The sequence below is a fragment of the Prosopis cineraria genome, unplaced genomic scaffold (assembly GCF_029017545.1).
Source record: "Prosopis cineraria cultivar Desert tree isolate PC_DT_omini unplaced genomic scaffold, ASM2901754v1 PC9, whole genome shotgun sequence".
NCBI lineage: Eukaryota > Viridiplantae > Streptophyta > Magnoliopsida > Fabales > Fabaceae > Prosopis > Prosopis cineraria.
Genome location: NW_026555340.1, coordinates 20,954,079 through 20,971,941, shown reverse-complemented (window position 1 = coordinate 20,971,941; position 17,863 = coordinate 20,954,079). Strand labels below are relative to the sequence as shown.

Below are 17,863 nucleotides of genomic sequence, written 5' to 3'. Positions count from 1 at the left end.
AAGTTGAGGGACTGAGTTGCAGCGAGTGATAGTTGAGGGATTGAGTCGCAACGAGTCATAGTTGAGGGACTTAATTACAAGTGAGTTAAAAGTTACAGGATTAAAAGATTAATTTTTTCTATTTTAAATTTGGACTAAAATATTGGTAAATTGAAAATGCTAAAGATGAGTATGAAATTTACTTAATCTCATTACCAAAAGTTTTAACCTCACGCAGAAATCTACTTATTTCAAACATGAATTAAATTGATGGAAACTAAATACAAGACTACTAAATTATTTTCAAGTGGCGTTAAAACTTTTTAATAATTAAGTTAACAATACTTCAAACCCATCTAAGTGGTGTCCGTTGATTAAGAATTATTTTATCTCATAAAAAAAATATTGTGATTGATTGAAATTTCAATAATTCCACATCGTAAATTATAATCCCCACCCTAAGCAAGTAGTAACACTTATCTCGTCAAGTCTTCATTCATTCATTTTTCTCAATTCAATATAAATATATCCCAATAATGCGGCAAAAATGGTTGAGCTAGTCATTACAGTTATAATTTGTTTCTCGTATTAAATTAAATACTTTATTTATAGATGCTGGTAAAAAAAAAAAACTTTACTCATACAAAAAATAGAAACGGAAAGTAATTATCATTCTTTGACCATTTTATTATCACTATGCTGGCGTAAATCTAAAACGGAAAGTGATGAATATATATACAATTAAATGCTGATTCTTCAGTCCAGTGCACTTAACTGGAAAAATTAATTCAGTAATTAATTACCAATTAACACCCAAATGGCCCCCAAAAAAAAAGAGGGCGAGAAAAAAGAAAAAGTGATGAAAATTAAAGTATATCCAAACGTGATCAAGCATCAAGAATTATGCAATTAATTAAAAATGCAGATACAAACAAAATAGAAGGTATCTGCGCAGAGACACAGAAGATAAACAAAAAGAAAGCTGTTTATATAATTTTTTATTTTATTATTTAGACACTTTTATAAAAGAAAGGAAAAGGTAAAACAAAATTAAAAATTAAAAATTTAAAAATAAATAAAAAGGGAGAACAGAAAAGAAAATCTCGCGGTGCGAAATCCAGGACACTGTAATCTTGACTGTTGCGTTACTTTTTGCTAAAGGCGAAACGAGGGCATAATTGGAACGTTGTATTTTTTTTTTTTAAACCAACGTAGGAAATAGGAAACAATAAAATAAAAAAAAACACATTTGTCCCACACCAAAAAAAAAAAAAAACGGAGTAGAATATAATAGACGACACATATGTGACTGTAAAGCAATCGTGGCAACGAAGGGGTTATCCCCACGAGAAAATGTTCTCCCGCCTTCGTGCTTCTTGAATCCTAATCTCATCAGCAAAAGCGGAACCCCACAATTATAGAGAGAGAGAGAGAGAGAGAGAGTGAGAGAGAGAGTCAAAAGCAGAAGTGAAGAGGAATGTAGTGAGGCTGCCTCTCTGGAAATGGACACACCAGAGAGGAACCAGATCGGCACCCCCATCGCCAAATTTGAGGTCTCCTTTATTGGTCCCTTCTCTTGAATTTCTTTCTCTCGTGTTTTTGTTTCGGCTTCAACTTGATGTTCTCTATTATTTTTTTTGGGGAGGGGGTTTCATGGTTGGTCTCTAGCCGATTCGTGGCCAAGGCGGCTTCACTTGGTTTCTAGGTTGCTTTGTGTCCGCCATGCATATGCTTGATTTGGTAGTGTTGTGGGTCACTCTTGATTTTTGGTGGGGTTGGTTCATTTTGTGGAGTTTAAGGTTTTAATTCTCGTCATGCAAGTTATTTTCCGCCTTTGATGTGGTAATTTTCTTTGAACAAATCTTTTTCATGGTCCTCTGGGTAATGGTATAGATCTCATGCCAAGTTCAATTGGGATCTCCTCTAGGTTTTGTACTAATTATCCAGCAGACTGGGAAACCTTTCAGTTTCTGTTTTTGCCTCTACATTCCTTGAGTATTTTAGTGAGCAGGTCAATTTTTTAGGCTTGAATCAACTGGTTCTGAAGTTAAGTGGAGTTGTTGACTCATACTTACTTAAAGTCATATATGCTAATCTCAAATTAAAGTTTCCATAACCGTCTCCTTTGGTGTCAATTTTAATTTTCCCATAGGTTAAATATCAGAAGTATTTTTATGCTCATTCTTTCCTTTATGCTAAATTGCGTCTATGTTGCGCATGTTTACATGATTTAGGAAGTAAACCATGTGGATCTGGTATATTTGCAGATTATCTATAATGTATTGGTTGATTTGCTGTTGGTTGTGCTTCTTTTTGTGTGTGCATGGGATTGTGCTTTATTTCTTGGAGTTTGATTATATTTTTATGCAGGATTCACCTGTCTTCAACTTTATCAATAGTCTTTCTCCTATAAAGCCTGTTAAGTCTGTTCACAGCATTCAGACTATCAATTCACTCAGTTTTTCATCTCCTCCATCCGTGTTTACATCACCACATGTCAGCTGTCACAGAGAATCTAGATTTCTCAGGAGGTAATTGTAATTTGTAATGGCCTGTTTAATGTTCTTTTGAATTGTTGGTTGTAATTTTGTGGGTGTTATGTATTAGTACTTGAATCACCCACTTGTGATAATTATTAATTTTTGTTTCAGGCATAATGTTTTAGATGCATCAAAGCATAAGGTTTTGTCTAAGGATGAGAAAAAAATATATTCAAGTCAAGAGGCTCTTGTAGATTCAACTCATGCATATCATAGCTCGAGTGAGCTGCAAGGAAATGCTGATCAAGGGGTATCCCTGGAAGATTCAACAATTGAACCATCTACTGAGCAATCAGACTTTCCAATTGAGCTACCACAAACCTTAAAATATGATTGTGGTAGCCCAGCTTGTGATCCTCCACCTGGTGGTGATGAGACAAATTCTCTTCTGGATTTGTCGAGTGAGGCAGTATCAGATGTTGCCTTTGTTGATGAAGCCTGTAAAAAAAATTCACCTGAGACTGAAGTGTTACTTCCAGGAACATGTCAAATTGAGCCAAGAATTGGAGGCCCAGAATGTGACTGGGATGGTTTACTTTCAGATGCTACTGATCTATTAATTTTCAACTCTCCAAGTGAAAGAGAAACTTTAAAGTGTCTAATGCAGAAATCATCCGACCCCACAGGAAGGTTTAGCAATTTTATGTCCCAGTTGCCACAAACTACCTTAATTCATGGTGAGAAAATGCAAATTGTTGATCCAGCTGCTTCTGGTTCAGAACATGAAACTGAATATCATCCTTCTCAACCAGGAGAAGTCATTGACAATGATCAGGTGCCAGACAATCTCGCTAACGCTGCTGGGATGGGTGGCAATCATAATAATACATTGAATAATCAGGTAGAAATGTGAAGATTTCTTTGAGTACTCTGAATTGTGTTTATGTATATGTATTTTTCATGCTTGTCATTGCATGGTTCCATGTGTTTTCGGTCAAAAATTTGTTGTTAATTTACACACAGTCTTTTGGGTAGTTGATCCTTTGTCTCATTCAAGTATTTAGTGTCCAATAAAACTGTTGATTTTATCTTCTATGTGTGATAATTACTTCATTCACAATATGCCCTCATTCCTCACAGTGGACATTTTCATGTGCTGTTGATTCAAGACAGGTGTTGATATTTACCTTTTTTGGTTTGTAATTAAATGACCTTTACCCCTTTCTTTTGGCAAATTAAGTAGGTTTTCTAATTTTTGCAAAATTCTTTATCAATATTGCGCATAAGGCATCATGTGTCACATTTTTCTCTGTGATTAATTGATTGTTAATTAATATTGAAGGCATGGAAAATTTTCCCATACTGCGTGTCTTAATTTGTTGAACAAATAAATCATATTCTAAATAAAGCTTTATCTTGTGATCTCATGTAGCTTATTTCTATAACACGCCATGGCATACGGAGGCGTTGTCTAGACTTTGAGGTGGTTGGAGGAAGGAGGAAGAACTCCAATGATGGTTCAAATAACAGTAGTTCCAGCATGTTACAATCTGATGAGAGGAATGTTTCTAATGATAAGCAGCTGCTTCCTGCAAAACGCAACGGTAATTCACAGAGGTGCATTTTGCCTGGAATTGGCTTACACTTGAATGCTCTTGCGGCCATAAAAGATTACAAAAGTGTAAAAAATGAAAATATTTCTTCTGGAAGACAAGTCAGTCTGCCAAGCCCTGCCCTGCAACAATCTTCAAGCCAAGAACATTGTCTAGCGTTGGTGCCTGTATCAACAGAAGGAGATTCAGATCTGCCAGACAATGGGGTTCAGCCTGCTGAAGATTGTTCCCAGCCCTCAGGATATGTGGTTGATGAAGATTTCAACCAGAATAGTCCCAAAAAGAAAAGGTAAGTACAGTTTTTTTGGATGATAAGTGCACTTATTAATTACATATGCTTCTGGATCAGTGCCATTATTTATTTATTTTTTAGAAAGTTATGCTCTTCTTTTTTGGCATGACTGATGCCAAGTTTGTTTTGCAGGCGTAAGTTGGAGCCAGCTGGAGATGGCGAGTCCTGTAAGCGTTGTAATTGCAAGAAATCAAAGTGTCTGAAGCTGTAAGTTGAAGTTCAAAAACTTGCTCCTTTGTTGATGCTGACATTAGTTTTTGTGCTTGTTCTGACACGGCCTTCATTTAAATCTTTCTTGACAAAATTTTGGAAAGTAAGGATTTTAAATGAGTTATTAAGTGTGCTTTCCCCCATGGTCACTCATTCTGGTCATTGTAGATGTGTGTATGGAGTATTACTGAGGCCTCATCTTGTTGATTCAACAATACTATCTATCTTGAAATGTTTGCTAGTTGAAAAAAATTGAAATCCACGCACATGGGAGGAAACTTTGTAGTCGTGAAAACTCTAGCTCATGAAATTCTCTTACAGTTTTATCTATTAGATCTCAAATCTACCAATTGTTTATTTGTTTTTCAAAAAAATCTCAAAATTTATCAGATAATAAATTGAAGTTTTGTAGTATTTGCTTTTATAATTCAAAACTAAAAATGCATCCTATAATGTCAATTGTCTATGTTTTAGTCTTACTGGTTCTGATTCTGGCCTTTGTCCTAAATCCTGTCAATTTCCTTCGGATTTTGCACTTAATATTTATGTTACACCTACATGTTTTAATGAAAATGAGAAAAAGAGAAAAGGGAAAGAAATGACTTTGTAGCTCCCATCACTTTCTAATTGACTTTTTATACCTATTTTTTCCCAGTTATTGTGAGTGCTTCGCTGCTGGTGTCTACTGCATAGAACCTTGCTCTTGCCAGGATTGTTTCAACAAGCCTATTCATGAGGATACTGTTCTTGCAACTCGCAAGCAGATTGAGTCTCGTAATCCTCTAGCCTTTGCTCCTAAAGTCATTCGAAGCTCTGATTCTGTACCTGAAATTGGGGTTGGTTATCTAATCTTAACTCCACTTTCTCCTTGTTGAAAGTTGAGGCACATTTTGTTTTGTATTAAATTTTTTCTTCTTGCAGGATGATCCCAACAAAACTCCAGCTTCAGCCCGGCACAAAAGAGGATGTAACTGCAAGAAATCAAGCTGCTTAAAGAAATATTGTGAATGTTATCAGGTTTTCGCCATTGCTGACATTATATTTGCCTCAATTTTCAGTCGTAATACATGAATTACAACAGTTGTTTTCTTTTTGAAGGGTGGTGTCGGTTGCTCCATTAGCTGCAGATGTGAAGGATGCAAGAATGCGTATGGTAGAAAGGATGGTGAGTCTGCCCCCTTATGTTGCAGATGATTAGAATGACACATTGCTGATCAGGACCTTTAGATTTGCTTCAATTCTCAAACCATATGTATTAGATCATTTGTCTGTGTGTCATCATAGTTCCTTCAGTCTCATGGCAAGTTCTCTCTTTTTATTCAGGTTCTGCTCCTATTGGAATAGAAGCTGAACCGGAAGAAGAAACAGAATCATCTGAGAAGGCTGTGGTTGAAAGCACTTTACAAAAATCTGAGATTCAGAACAACGAAGAACATCCAGAGTCAAATCTTCCTACGACACCATTACGTATTTGCAGGTTTGATTTGTCAACCGCCCTTTTGTTGACTAATAATAGAAAGAACTGATTATGAAGTATTAATCATATTATTCCGTGTTGTTACATGACAGGCCATTGCTTCCTCTATCATTTTCATCAAAGGGAAAGCCTCCAAGATCTTCTTTCATTACCACCATACCGGCTTCTGGATTATATGCCAACCAAAAACTCAGCAAACCCAGCATTCTCCGGTCTCAACCCAAGTTTGAAAAGCAGTTTAAACCCGTTTCCAACAACGATGAAATGCCCGAGGTTCTCCGTGGTGACGGATCTCCGAGCATCAAGACATCATCTCCCAATGGCAAGAGGATCTCCTCTCCTAACTGTGACTTTGGATCATCTCCAAGTCGCAGAAGTGGCAGGAAGTTGATATTACAATCCATCCCATCATTTCCTTCTCTCACTGCTCCTCACCTTTAGATTGAGAATCATTTTGCTTCTTAGTTAGCAGCCCTTTCCTTCTTTTTTCCCCGTTTCTTTTCAATTTCTCTGCATTATTAGAAACTATGCTTAGCTGTGTGCATAATGAATTTGCTTTCATGTTGGAGATGTTTTCATAATCTACAACTTAAGTTGTAATGTATAATATGTTGGGATCATTTAGGTATATTCATTGCTTTGATATATTTTTAATTTTTAATGCTTTTTTTGTTGTTGAGTAAGGAGAAAATGGTCGTTATAATCATGTTCCTACTGGTTGTGTTGGGACTCGGGATTTTCCACGTTAATGTTCCAGTTGTCTGTACTGCTTGGTTATCATGTGTAACTCTATGAATGAAAGTTTAGTGCAACAAGCGTTAAATGTTCTTTCTTTCTTTTTTTTTTGGTAAAACAAAATTTAGGTGAGTTAGTCTTGGTAGCTCACTAGAGTTAGGGTATGACTCCGAGCTCAAAGAGTATTTATAGAAATACTTATAGATTATCTATTTATAAGATTCTCATATTGACAATGGGATTTGAATTCATGACTGAGTTATAAGTCAAATTTTTATTAATTAGACTAATTTTTGTTGGCTAAATGTCTTGCAGGATTGTTGTGGGGGTAAAAGTTGAATTTGTTCATTGATTTGGTATCATCTTGAGCATTAAGAAATATTTGAAATTTTCTGTATTTATTGTCTATGTAAGATGAAGTAATTCATTAGGTGGGATTGAGTGAAAACTCAATTTCCAATTACTTGTAACCAGTTTAATTCAAATTTCTTGAGTTCAGATGATCTACCTTACTAAAAATGAATTTTATCAAAAGTGAATGAATTCATTTTGTTCTATAAAGTATGCAAATTCATTGACTGAATGAACATTCTTTGTTAAATAATTAGATTTCAATAGGTTTACTCGGTATCTATCAGCCAATGTATAATCTTTAAGAAGTTGAGTGAATCATGCAACTTATCTTATATTCAGTAAGTTATCATTCAGATTGATGAGTTTGAATTTTATATTTAAAATCAATGCATTAAAAATTCATTGTTTAGATGGTATAAAAAATTTTAAGGATAGAAAAGAGATGAGTTGAAATTCAAAGCAAAAATAAAAGATTAAAAATCATGAGTTTACTTATATTTTTCAATTGATGAAAGACAAAGATGAGAGATGAGAGGCAAGAGTAACAGAGGCATCAATAATAAAATTGTTAAGAAAATGAGAATATCAAGGTAATTGAAATTTCAAATACTTAGATTTAAAAAAAATTAAAATTACAAAGAAATTATAACATATCAAAACATGGATTTAGATTTGGATCAAATACAAATCCTCAAACTTTTATATGTGATTTCATTATCTAAGTTGCATTCTTCAAGATATAAAAACATTTTAAGATGCACTATGATTTTTAATTAGAGAGGTTTTTTGTGCATTGAGGAGGCTAAGGAACGAGTAGCAATGCTTATGGTTCACTTAAGGCATTATTATTGCAGCTTGTCTGATTCTGTGTGATGCATCAGTCCTAAATCTAATTATTGCAAAGGTATCCTTCAAGACACTAGAACAACTCAAGATATCAATATCTCACATAAGACCATCTTTATTTTTCAATTAGGGAGGCCTCTTATTTAATTCAGTCTCATGAATGAAAAACTTGTGAATGATACAATTTTATATATTTTATGCTTTATGTGGATATTGATTATCATTGATATTGCTATTTATCTTATTTTTTCTTAATACAACTTGAGAAATTATGTATCATTGATGGTACTTATAATTCAACTTAAAGAGTCTTTTAATTTTCTTTTATATGAATATCTGATTGGGTATTGTTAAGTGCAATTGAGGGCAACGCCAATTAAATAGATTTACATAGATTCAAATACGAGATCTCTAAGTAGTAACAGCCTCTTTCATTAGGAACAACGCTGGTTAGGTTTTGATTAGTTGGTTTAATAAATAATGAGTAAAATGAGCTTCATTGTTGGACCGGACCTATAGATCTGGATTAAATATAGATCATGAATTATCATAACACTGTGATAATGCAATTTTCTTTCCTTTTTCTCACGTTCAATGTCATTGAGAATAATTTTCATCCTGAACTCAAATTCTTTATCAACAAAGATTGAACTAATATATTTTTTATTATTTGTGTTAAAGAAGAATACATTCACTAGTTAAGATGTGTTCTGCAAGGATCCACCTTTCTCAAAGTGTGGTTTAGGGGTGAATAGATAAACAGTTTTTTTTTTTTAAATTTAAATCGAACCCTCGATCTCCTACTCACAAGCAAAGTTACATGTCACTAGCATATTTAAGTCTTTTAATTTTCTCATCCAACAGTGCAATGGATGGTTTGTAGCATTGTTTTCATTGATCATATTCGACACTTCTCCAAAATCACTAGCTTTTTTTTTTTTCCCTTTTAATAAAAGGCTATGAAAGAAACCCAAACAATTACATGTCAAAATCTACATCAGGGAGTGACCATTTGCCCTTAAGACATCTGAAAAGCAAGCCATAGGCATCTTGTGTGTTTATTGAGAATAAACAAGTTCTATGAACATCATTCATGCAATTTCGATGGTGATAGTGCAAGAGTTCACAGAAGTTTGTTTCCTCATAATCTTCAAGACCCACTGGTTATTTACAATCCATGGCAGGACAGTTATTTGAAGGTATGACCAATTGTGGACAGTCCTGGTACAAGTTCTTTTACAGCCGCTCTCGTCCAGTCTCTGTTGGAATTGAGGGCAGAAAAATTGAGGGACTAAACTGAAATATATTTTTTTATTGTACTCAAACTACAATATACACAAATGCTCATATTTTTACTTTCATTTTTGGGAGAATTTCAAATAAGGAGACTTAATTACTAGCGAGTGTCAAAAAATTTTGAAACTTTAGTTCAATCAGGGGATAAAAGTAAAAATAATTTCAACTGTAAAAAAATCAAAGTACCTTTCATTTGTTATGTAGAATTACTAATTATTAATTTTCTTACTTCACTTATTAATTTATTAATATGAATTGCAAATTGTATGAGTTGACATGTCAATAATTATACAAGACTTGACATCAGTTGTTCAATCATAAGCATCAAGATCAATTGTTAAATTTTTAACTTTACTCATTAATTTACTAATATAATTTATAAATTACTGACATGTCTTGTAATTTGCAACTAATGTTAGTACTGATAAGTAAGTTGACAAATTAATGACCAATGTTACTGCTTATTTGACAAACGAATAATTTATAAGTGAATTGGTTAATTAATAAGTAAATTAAAAAATTAACAACTAGCGATTTTGCATAATAAGTAAAGGTACTTTGATCTTTTCACAGTTAAAATTATTTTTTACTTTTAATTTTTTGAGGTCTACTAGTAATTAAATCACATCCTGAAAATTCTCCCTTATTTTTTCTCACTCTTCCCCCTTGGTTGCTTTTTCCGACACCTTTGACACTATACTTGGATGCAGATCCTCTTAGAATTAGCACCGCAATCTAATCCCTTGAATAAATATCCAATACCTCATATTTTGCCATATCATCTCATGTAAAAATAATTTTATTTAAAAAATAATTCTTTTAACTTGTTCTAAAAAATTTTGCTTTAGATTTTTTAAATAAATTTTTATTAAATAGATCAAATCAAAGTTTGAATAAGTCAGATCATAAGTATTTGATTACAGTCTGACTTACTCTGTAAATTTTTTAAAATAGATTATGTCAAAGTTTGACTAAGTCATACTATAAGTACCTGCTTATGGTCTAATTTACTTTGTAAATTTTTTTCAACTAAATTTTTATTAAATAAGTTAAGCTAGAATTTGAAGAAGCTGGACTATAAATATTTTGTAAAAATCTGTGAGTAATTTTTTAGAATAAGTTTTGAAAATAAAAAAATAAAATAAAAATCAATTTCATGAAAGAATTATTTTAAAATAAAATTATACATGAGATGACATGGTAAAGTGTGAATATTAAATATTTATTGAAGGGATCAGATTGTAATGCTGACGGATGCCAAGATAAAACAATTATGAAAGGATCTGCATCCCACTACACTCACACCTTCACTCACTTGGTCTCTGGTGTCACCTTGCTTCTTCATCTCTTTTCTTTCACTCTATCACACGCACATCGAGACTAACACACACATGTTTATGAATGGCGGTGACGGATTTCATCTAGAACCTTCTTCATTCCTCAATTCTCCACCGCCATTCAAGTCGGTTTCTTCTTCCACATCATTTTAGAATTTTATTTTCTTTTATTGCCGCACACTTCTTCAAAATTCAATAGCATTCCCATTTTTATTTATTAGTCGGTGATTCTTGAGAGTCTCCGTATAACGTGACTGTGGATTTCATTGAATCCACCTCTCGAGGCTTCAAGCGTTAGTTCTCTGAATATTACGATGAAGCTTATGGGTTTCAGGGAGATTTTTCTAGAAAAGAAACACTTAATATCAGATTATTGATATTTGAGTTTTCGTGCAGCCGCTGAGAGATCCATAATGCAGCGCCGCATCTTTTACTTTTTGTTGTTTTCATATGTTATAGAACCCCATCCATGCCAACAGAGAAAATGACAGGAGCATTCGAACAATATTTTACAATAATCCAAAATTTTATGATATGTTATTTCACATTAATTGAAATAGTTTCTCAAGTTTGAATGAAATTTAAAACTGTATTAATCAATTCATCATCCTTGGTGGTCCTAGGCATAGGTTTTAGCTTTTTCACTCAAATTCAATTTGGCAAAATTTTAACTGACAAATAGTGATGTGAGATAACAATTACAGTAAAATAAAACAAGTACAACAGATGAGATAAAATAACATAGATAAGACAACATGAGATAAGATAAAATAAGATCAAATTAAATATCATAAGATAAACAAGATGAGATGAGATATAAAAATAAGAAAGGTAAAGGTAAGGAAAGATGAAATAAGATAAAATATCATAGATAAAATAAAATATAATATGGTAGTTAAATAAGATGAGATGAGATAAAATACTAAGTCAAAAAAATATACCAACTCTATCCTCTGTCACATTGAATCTAAGCTCTTTTTTTTTTAACGTTTTTTTTTTTCAAATCAACCTTTTTTTTCATCCTTTTTCCCAATTTTATTGCATGATTTTTTTCAATACTGTTGCTGGCTTTTTTCTTTAAAGCATGTTGCCTTTTGTTTTAATCTGAATCCGCATGGCAAGAGATCCAATGAATAAATTATTTTTTATAAAAAGGGAATGGATGGAAAAGATATAAATAGATAGAAAAAAGCGTGAATAATATATGGAAGAAATGTGAATAAATGATAAAGATGATTATGATAAGTAATGAAGAATACAATGGGAAGACACAAGTTCAAAAAACTAAAATTTTGAATGTCAAATGATAGGGACAATTGAACGATAGGTGATGATAATCCAAAATTTTCATAATATGTTATCTCACAAAGAATGATATTAATTGAAAGAGTTTCACAAATTTAAATAAAATTTAAAATTATATTAATCAATTCATCATTTTTTTGACCTTAAGCACAGGGTTAGCTTTTTCTCTAGCCTTAGAATCCTTCAATTTGAAGGTTGAATTTGAGTCCTTCAAATTAGAAGTCAAGACAAGTGCTTGTCAATTCCTATAGGAACTATCAAAATGCTTGGTACTTTTTCAGGAGGCTAATAGGCATGTTTAAACCAATGCCATTTCCTGAGACAATGACTCTCACCGATCAATGTTCGGTTATCTCTTCAAGTAGAGATGGTTCTTCATGTGTCCACTTGCTTGATGGTTTCGTTCTATATTATCGTTCTTGTTTTTATGTTATAGCTTACTGTTTTTCTGGTCTGGCTCACTTTTGAATTTTAACTTGTTTTTGTTTGTTGTTGTTCTTGCTGGACTTTCCAGGCTCGTGCTTGTAATATTTTTACTTGGTTTAACAAAATTAGATTTTCCGCCAAAACCAAAAGAATAACAGCTACACCTAGACTATGAGATTCACTCAACAGGTTTGGGTGAAAAACTCTATTCCTAGAAATTTTCTCGGTTCTAAAGTTGCTTGCCTTCTAGTTTGCATTCCAAACAATCCAATCTTAAAAACCAAAAAATTACTCATTACTTTAAGAAAAATAATCAGTTACTTATGTACCTATCTAGCGCTGGTGCAATCATATCCAATTATCAAACCCTAATGTTTAACTCGCATAAAAAGTCAAAACAATATTATTGCAGCCCTCCATTTCATAGTTGCAATTTACACCCCCCCCCCCCAAAAAAAACCAACTCATGAAATTCCAGATTTAAGCTCCAACGATTTCGGTGGGGAGCTTCAGCCATCGTCTCATCCGCAGGTCTGTCCACCTTCACACCAATATCCTCGAATAGTCACCATGAACCTACAACAGAGAATCAAGAGGCATCACACCAACGAGCATGAACGATGATAGAACAAAACAAACAGTGAATTAAAAGTCATCACTTACAAGATGTGCATTATGTTATCTATGTAGATATGAAATCTGATTAAACAATGGATTTAAGAAAAAGGGAAGTACCTCCATTAGTTTTCCAAGATCAAACTTAGGAGCCTTCAAGATCTTGACTTTGCGAATGAACACATTTTGCAAAGGATAGATGCTAGAAGTTGCCTTCTCAATATCCTTTCCAATCACCTCAGGGAGGAATTTGCGCACCAATTCTTTCAAGTCACAGGAGGTAGCATGGTTAGTCATGATCTCCCTCATCTTCCTGCGGATCTGAAAAGATACAGAAGCATTTTTAAATTGGCAACCTCACAGAGAAGTGAGCAACATATATTTCTCCACAAAGATAAACTCTGAAAAAATGACCAAAAGGTTATCAAGTGGACAATGCTGAACTCATCAGTGGTATGACGATATGCCAAAACAAGCAGTAAGCAGGCAACAAGGTATCTAATTGGGGCATACCTGTCTGATCTGGCTCGACTGGGCATAACAGGTCCTCTTCACCTGGTTTGCTCGCCTCTTAGTGAACCCAATGCAAAACATCCTCAACGTGTAGTCAGTGGTCTTTACGTCCACATGAGCTTCGATCAAAGTTTGCCATTTGCGAACCAAAGACCTCAACTTATCAGTTGTGAAGTCCATCCCCTAGAGATTGCAAGAGGGAAGTTTCAGATATATTAAAAGCACTCAGAAAGTCAGGGTACGAGGAAAATAAATTCCACCCATCACCCACCCAGAAATTTGTGAGAACATTCTTCCCTTGAACATCCTCAGCTCTCAACCTAATCTTCCTGAATGCATGGTCCTCATCACCTTGAAGATCAGCCAACGAGACCTCAAACACTCTGTGCTTCAGTCCTTCTGAGGCAATCTATCATTTTTAATAACCTCGTCAATATGCATAAAGCCAGAACGTTGAAAAATAGCATGTACTCTTAAGAAGATATCTTGATGATTACATTCTAAGTTACACGCAGAATTTGGAATAAAAAAACCAATAGGTTGACAGAACCGTGAACAAATAATAGATAGATAAGTCATTATTTTATAGTATAAACCCATGAATAACAAATGATAGACAAATAAAATCGATACTACATTGTACAGTCGCAGGACATTCACTAGCATCGCTAAGCGGTTTTTAAAAAATTCCTTAAGCTTTAGCAAAAAATTACGAAATGGCCGAATCTGACAAATCCATACAAATCAAAGTTACGCAAGAGATATGTCCACCCAGAGAAAGATACAAGTGAACCACATATTTATCCCAAATCTTTTTGCACCCTAAGTACAAGGCTATTCCTCAACGTTCTCAGATCCAAGAAGAAACGTCATTTCTCTTTCTAGAATACTAAAATAGGGCGAGGGACAATAAATCTTATTACTGACTACAAATCAAAATGTAAATTTAATACTGATAGAAATGGAAAACCAGCGAGCCACAAGACAAAGACAAGATTTTTATTACGAAAATCACGAGTCTTTACTCCGGAGTTTAAAAATAAACCAAGTACCCTACTTCCGTAGCAACGGAAATCGGAGAAAATAACTACGAATTACCTTGGTACCCTGTGTACGAGTGACGAGGGTCTTGCCCACATTCTTAACTTGAAACACAGAAGGAGCCTTGATATCATACCAGTCCTTCTTGGCAAATGGATCAGCTCTGAAAGCCAAGTTAACAAAAGAAAAAAGCGACAACACAAATTAGAATAAATACACGCCGAGAGAACAACGTGATTGAGATGTTGAAAATAAATTGATGAACACTTACGCCTTCTTCTTTCCTCCCTTCTTTCCCTTGGAAATTCTCTTGTTCTTTCCCACGGCCATAACTAAAGCTTGAAATATGCAGAACTTAGCTGCGAGCGGCCGTAATGCAATGCGCACACAAAACCCTGTAAGGCGAAGTGCTTCAATTAAATAGCATTTTGTTTCTCTAGGGCTTTCAGCTCATTAACCTATGGGCCGGCCTTTAAGTTTTTGTGGGCTTTTTCGAAATCAAGGCCCAACTTTTTCTCCGTATTAACGCCCCTTTTTTGTTTCCTTTTTTTTTTCCTACTCTTCAATTGTTTATTTCAGTTTATAAAAAAAAAAAAGTTTATTTCAGGCCTTAAAAATTTAAAAATATAAACTGTGTTAGCGTGGAATTAAATCTGGAAATTATAAATTTTCTCGAAAATAAATGTTTTTATTTTTTTATAAACTTTTATTTTTGCTAAATAAAATATTAAAATTAATATATCTTCTAAAACTCATTTCTCCAAAAAAGAAGAAAAAATCCCGTAACTAAAGTAACTCACCTGTTTTCTTTCCCTTGTGAACAGTAACCGGCTCCCATTTGGCTCCGTGCTTAGATTGCTTCTACGCCTTCTACCACATACCACTTCTTGAAGCAATTAGACACAGCGGCGGACGGAAGCATTGAGAAGGGCATGGGATTATATTTTCAAGTTCATCTTATATTTTAAATAGTTGTACATCAAGCCCTTGTCAACAGTAACTAGCTGGCACTAGCACATATTCACTTTTTGCAACAGGCCCTTTTATATTAACTAACAGATAAACGACATGAAAAGTTAAGGCGATGATTATTTTATAGTTGTCAACTTGTTTGATAGACTTTTAACATAGAATTAATGTAAAAAGTTTTTTAAATTTTTACATCATCTTCTTCCTCTAACACATACATTATTTTTTATGATTTCTCACTTATTGATGTGATTTTCTTCTCAATTTTGCTGTTTTCCTTACCCCCAAATCATATTATTCTTTTTTCGAAATCCTATCTTTCATTTCTTTAAAAATCTCTCCCTTCTTTATTCGTCTTCTCCATTTTTAGATGTGTCCGTGTTGCTTTTTTCAACTAATTGCTCGTGAGTTTGGTGGAAACATTGATTCAAGTACCTTTTTAAGCTCAAATTAGTAGGGTAAGCTTATTTAATCTTATTCTTACTCTCTAACCTCTTCTTTAAACTAGTTTTTGTAGATTTTATAGTTAGAGTTTTCATTTTTGAGAATACCCAACCATTAAATCCGAATTTTAAGGTGATTTTGAAGTTAAGTAAGTGTTACTTAGATTGGTTTGGTGATGATTATGATAATGGAGAGTTTTAATCCAAAACCTTAAACTAAGTGAATGAATTTTTTTTATGATTTGAGGTTGTGGAGATTTAATAAGTGGTATGTAAGTCTAATAATGGTTATGGTGATTAAGTTCAAGGGTTATGATAAATAATAAATATTTGGTAAAGATTAATGCATGCCTGGTTTTTTTTTTCTTTTTGAAAAAATTATACTATATGGATTTGCAATACTTGTCTATTTAACTTGTCTATTTGTGGCCTGACACATACCATCATCCTCTCTACACGTTAAATTAGAAAGTGAGAGTATGTGATTGGGATCTTGAATTTTTGAGTGTGTTTAATTTCTTGCATCCTATTTGTATTTAATTTTTGAGTGTCTCTAAACGAAGGAGGAGAAACTGCAAACGTTCAAGTAGGAAGATAAATGGAAGCAGCGGAAAAGACGGTAGCAAGAAGATAATGCACTTTTATGAGTTGAACTGAGGAGCTTGTGAACCGATTAATGTCGTTGGGTTCATGGATTAATTCGAGTTACTTTTGTTTCCCCCTTTTTGCTCTTTCCTTTTCTAAACCTTGAACTTTAAATTAAATCTAAATCCCTTAATTACTATTTTAATGTTATTGTATTTTATAATTGTTGTTAGAAACTTATAATTATTAATGTTTGTATAAGATTTTATGGATGGATTTTTCATTTTGGGAATTGAGGACTTTTTTTATGTTGAATATTATTATTTTCCTGTAAAATCCTAATTTTTGGCTTAGAAGCTTAAAAATATACTAAAATTCTGTAAGCTACTAAGGCCAAGTAATTAAAAGTCCTTAAAATAACTTGAAAAAAAAGAATGATTCTTAGAAACCAAATGGTAAATTTAAAGTATTTCTTAAACAGAGGCGTACTATTTTAACAGACTTTAAGAAAGAGTCTAAAACTAAGAAATGAGCAAGTTGAAGTCCAGAAATATTCAAGATAGGCTAAAAAGAAATAAATAAGGTCCAAGAGGGCAACAGAAATATTTGAGATTCATCTTGAAGAATAATCAATAAAATTACCAAATTAAATAAAGGTGGTGTTATTTAATAACTTTATCTTTATGTCCTAGATCTTTTAAAAAAGAATCACAGTTAGATTCTAAAAATCATAATAGATCCAAAAAGGGCTCAATGAGGTCATAGTTATATCTCATGATCATAATAGACATAGTAAAAAGTTACTAAGCCACAGCGTATGCGACAGTTCTCTAGAAAAATAATGGTTAAGGATGAGTTTAAAATACAAAAACTCTTAAATTTGGCTAACTATTATAGAGAGAGCATCTTTGATTTTTTTTTTTCGATAGCTCAACTACTAATTAGGCTAAGAAAGGAAAGAAAAGAAAAATGAGTAAGAGTAATAGCCAATCCAAAGTCAAATAGTAACTATTAATGTTCAAAGTTAATTATATATAATTAAATATAATGAAATCAGGAATAAGTACCTAGATTTAGAAATAAATAAGGGTGAATGTTAGCCCTGAAATATCACTCTCAATTGGGGTTAAAGTGTAATTTCTAAGAGTTTTGGATCCCTAAGTGTAATTACAAAAAATTACCCAAAATTCATAAATAATTAAAGGAAATCAGTTTATAAAAAGGAATAAATATTTGGATGAATTATTCCAATTTTATTGGTAAGAAATTGCTCAAAAGAATTAATTTATAATTTAAATTGTATTAGGTTAAGATAATACTAATTTTTGCTATGTCTGAAAGTTAATT

The 17,863-nt window shown here is 33.0% G+C and overlaps 2 protein-coding genes across 2 annotated transcripts; one reads left to right on the top strand and one right to left on the bottom strand.

Annotated features, from left to right (window-relative positions):
• The first annotated feature begins 1,310 nt into the window (after positions 1-1,310).
• LOC129321017 (protein tesmin/TSO1-like CXC 2) lies at positions 1,311-6,757 on the top strand. The gene is made up of 10 exons (XM_054966746.1): positions 1,311-1,532; positions 2,350-2,510; positions 2,631-3,360; positions 3,892-4,361; positions 4,497-4,571; positions 5,230-5,410; positions 5,496-5,591; positions 5,673-5,739; positions 5,898-6,051; positions 6,144-6,757. The coding sequence occupies exons 1-10, from the start codon at positions 1,482-1,484 to the stop codon at positions 6,490-6,492; spliced, it is 2,334 nt and encodes a 777-aa protein (XP_054822721.1). The 5' UTR covers positions 1,311-1,481; the 3' UTR covers positions 6,493-6,757.
• Positions 6,758-12,801: 6,044 nt separating this feature from the next.
• Positions 12,802-14,907, bottom strand: LOC129320777 (40S ribosomal protein S3a-like). The gene is made up of 6 exons (XM_054966373.1): positions 14,791-14,907; positions 14,577-14,682; positions 13,750-13,887; positions 13,479-13,661; positions 13,086-13,286; positions 12,802-12,926 (listed from the first exon to the last, which is right to left on the bottom strand). The coding sequence occupies exons 1-6, from the start codon at positions 14,847-14,849 to the stop codon at positions 12,894-12,896; spliced, it is 720 nt and encodes a 239-aa protein (XP_054822348.1). The 5' UTR covers positions 14,850-14,907; the 3' UTR covers positions 12,802-12,893.
• Positions 14,908-17,863: the final 2,956 nt, after the last annotated feature.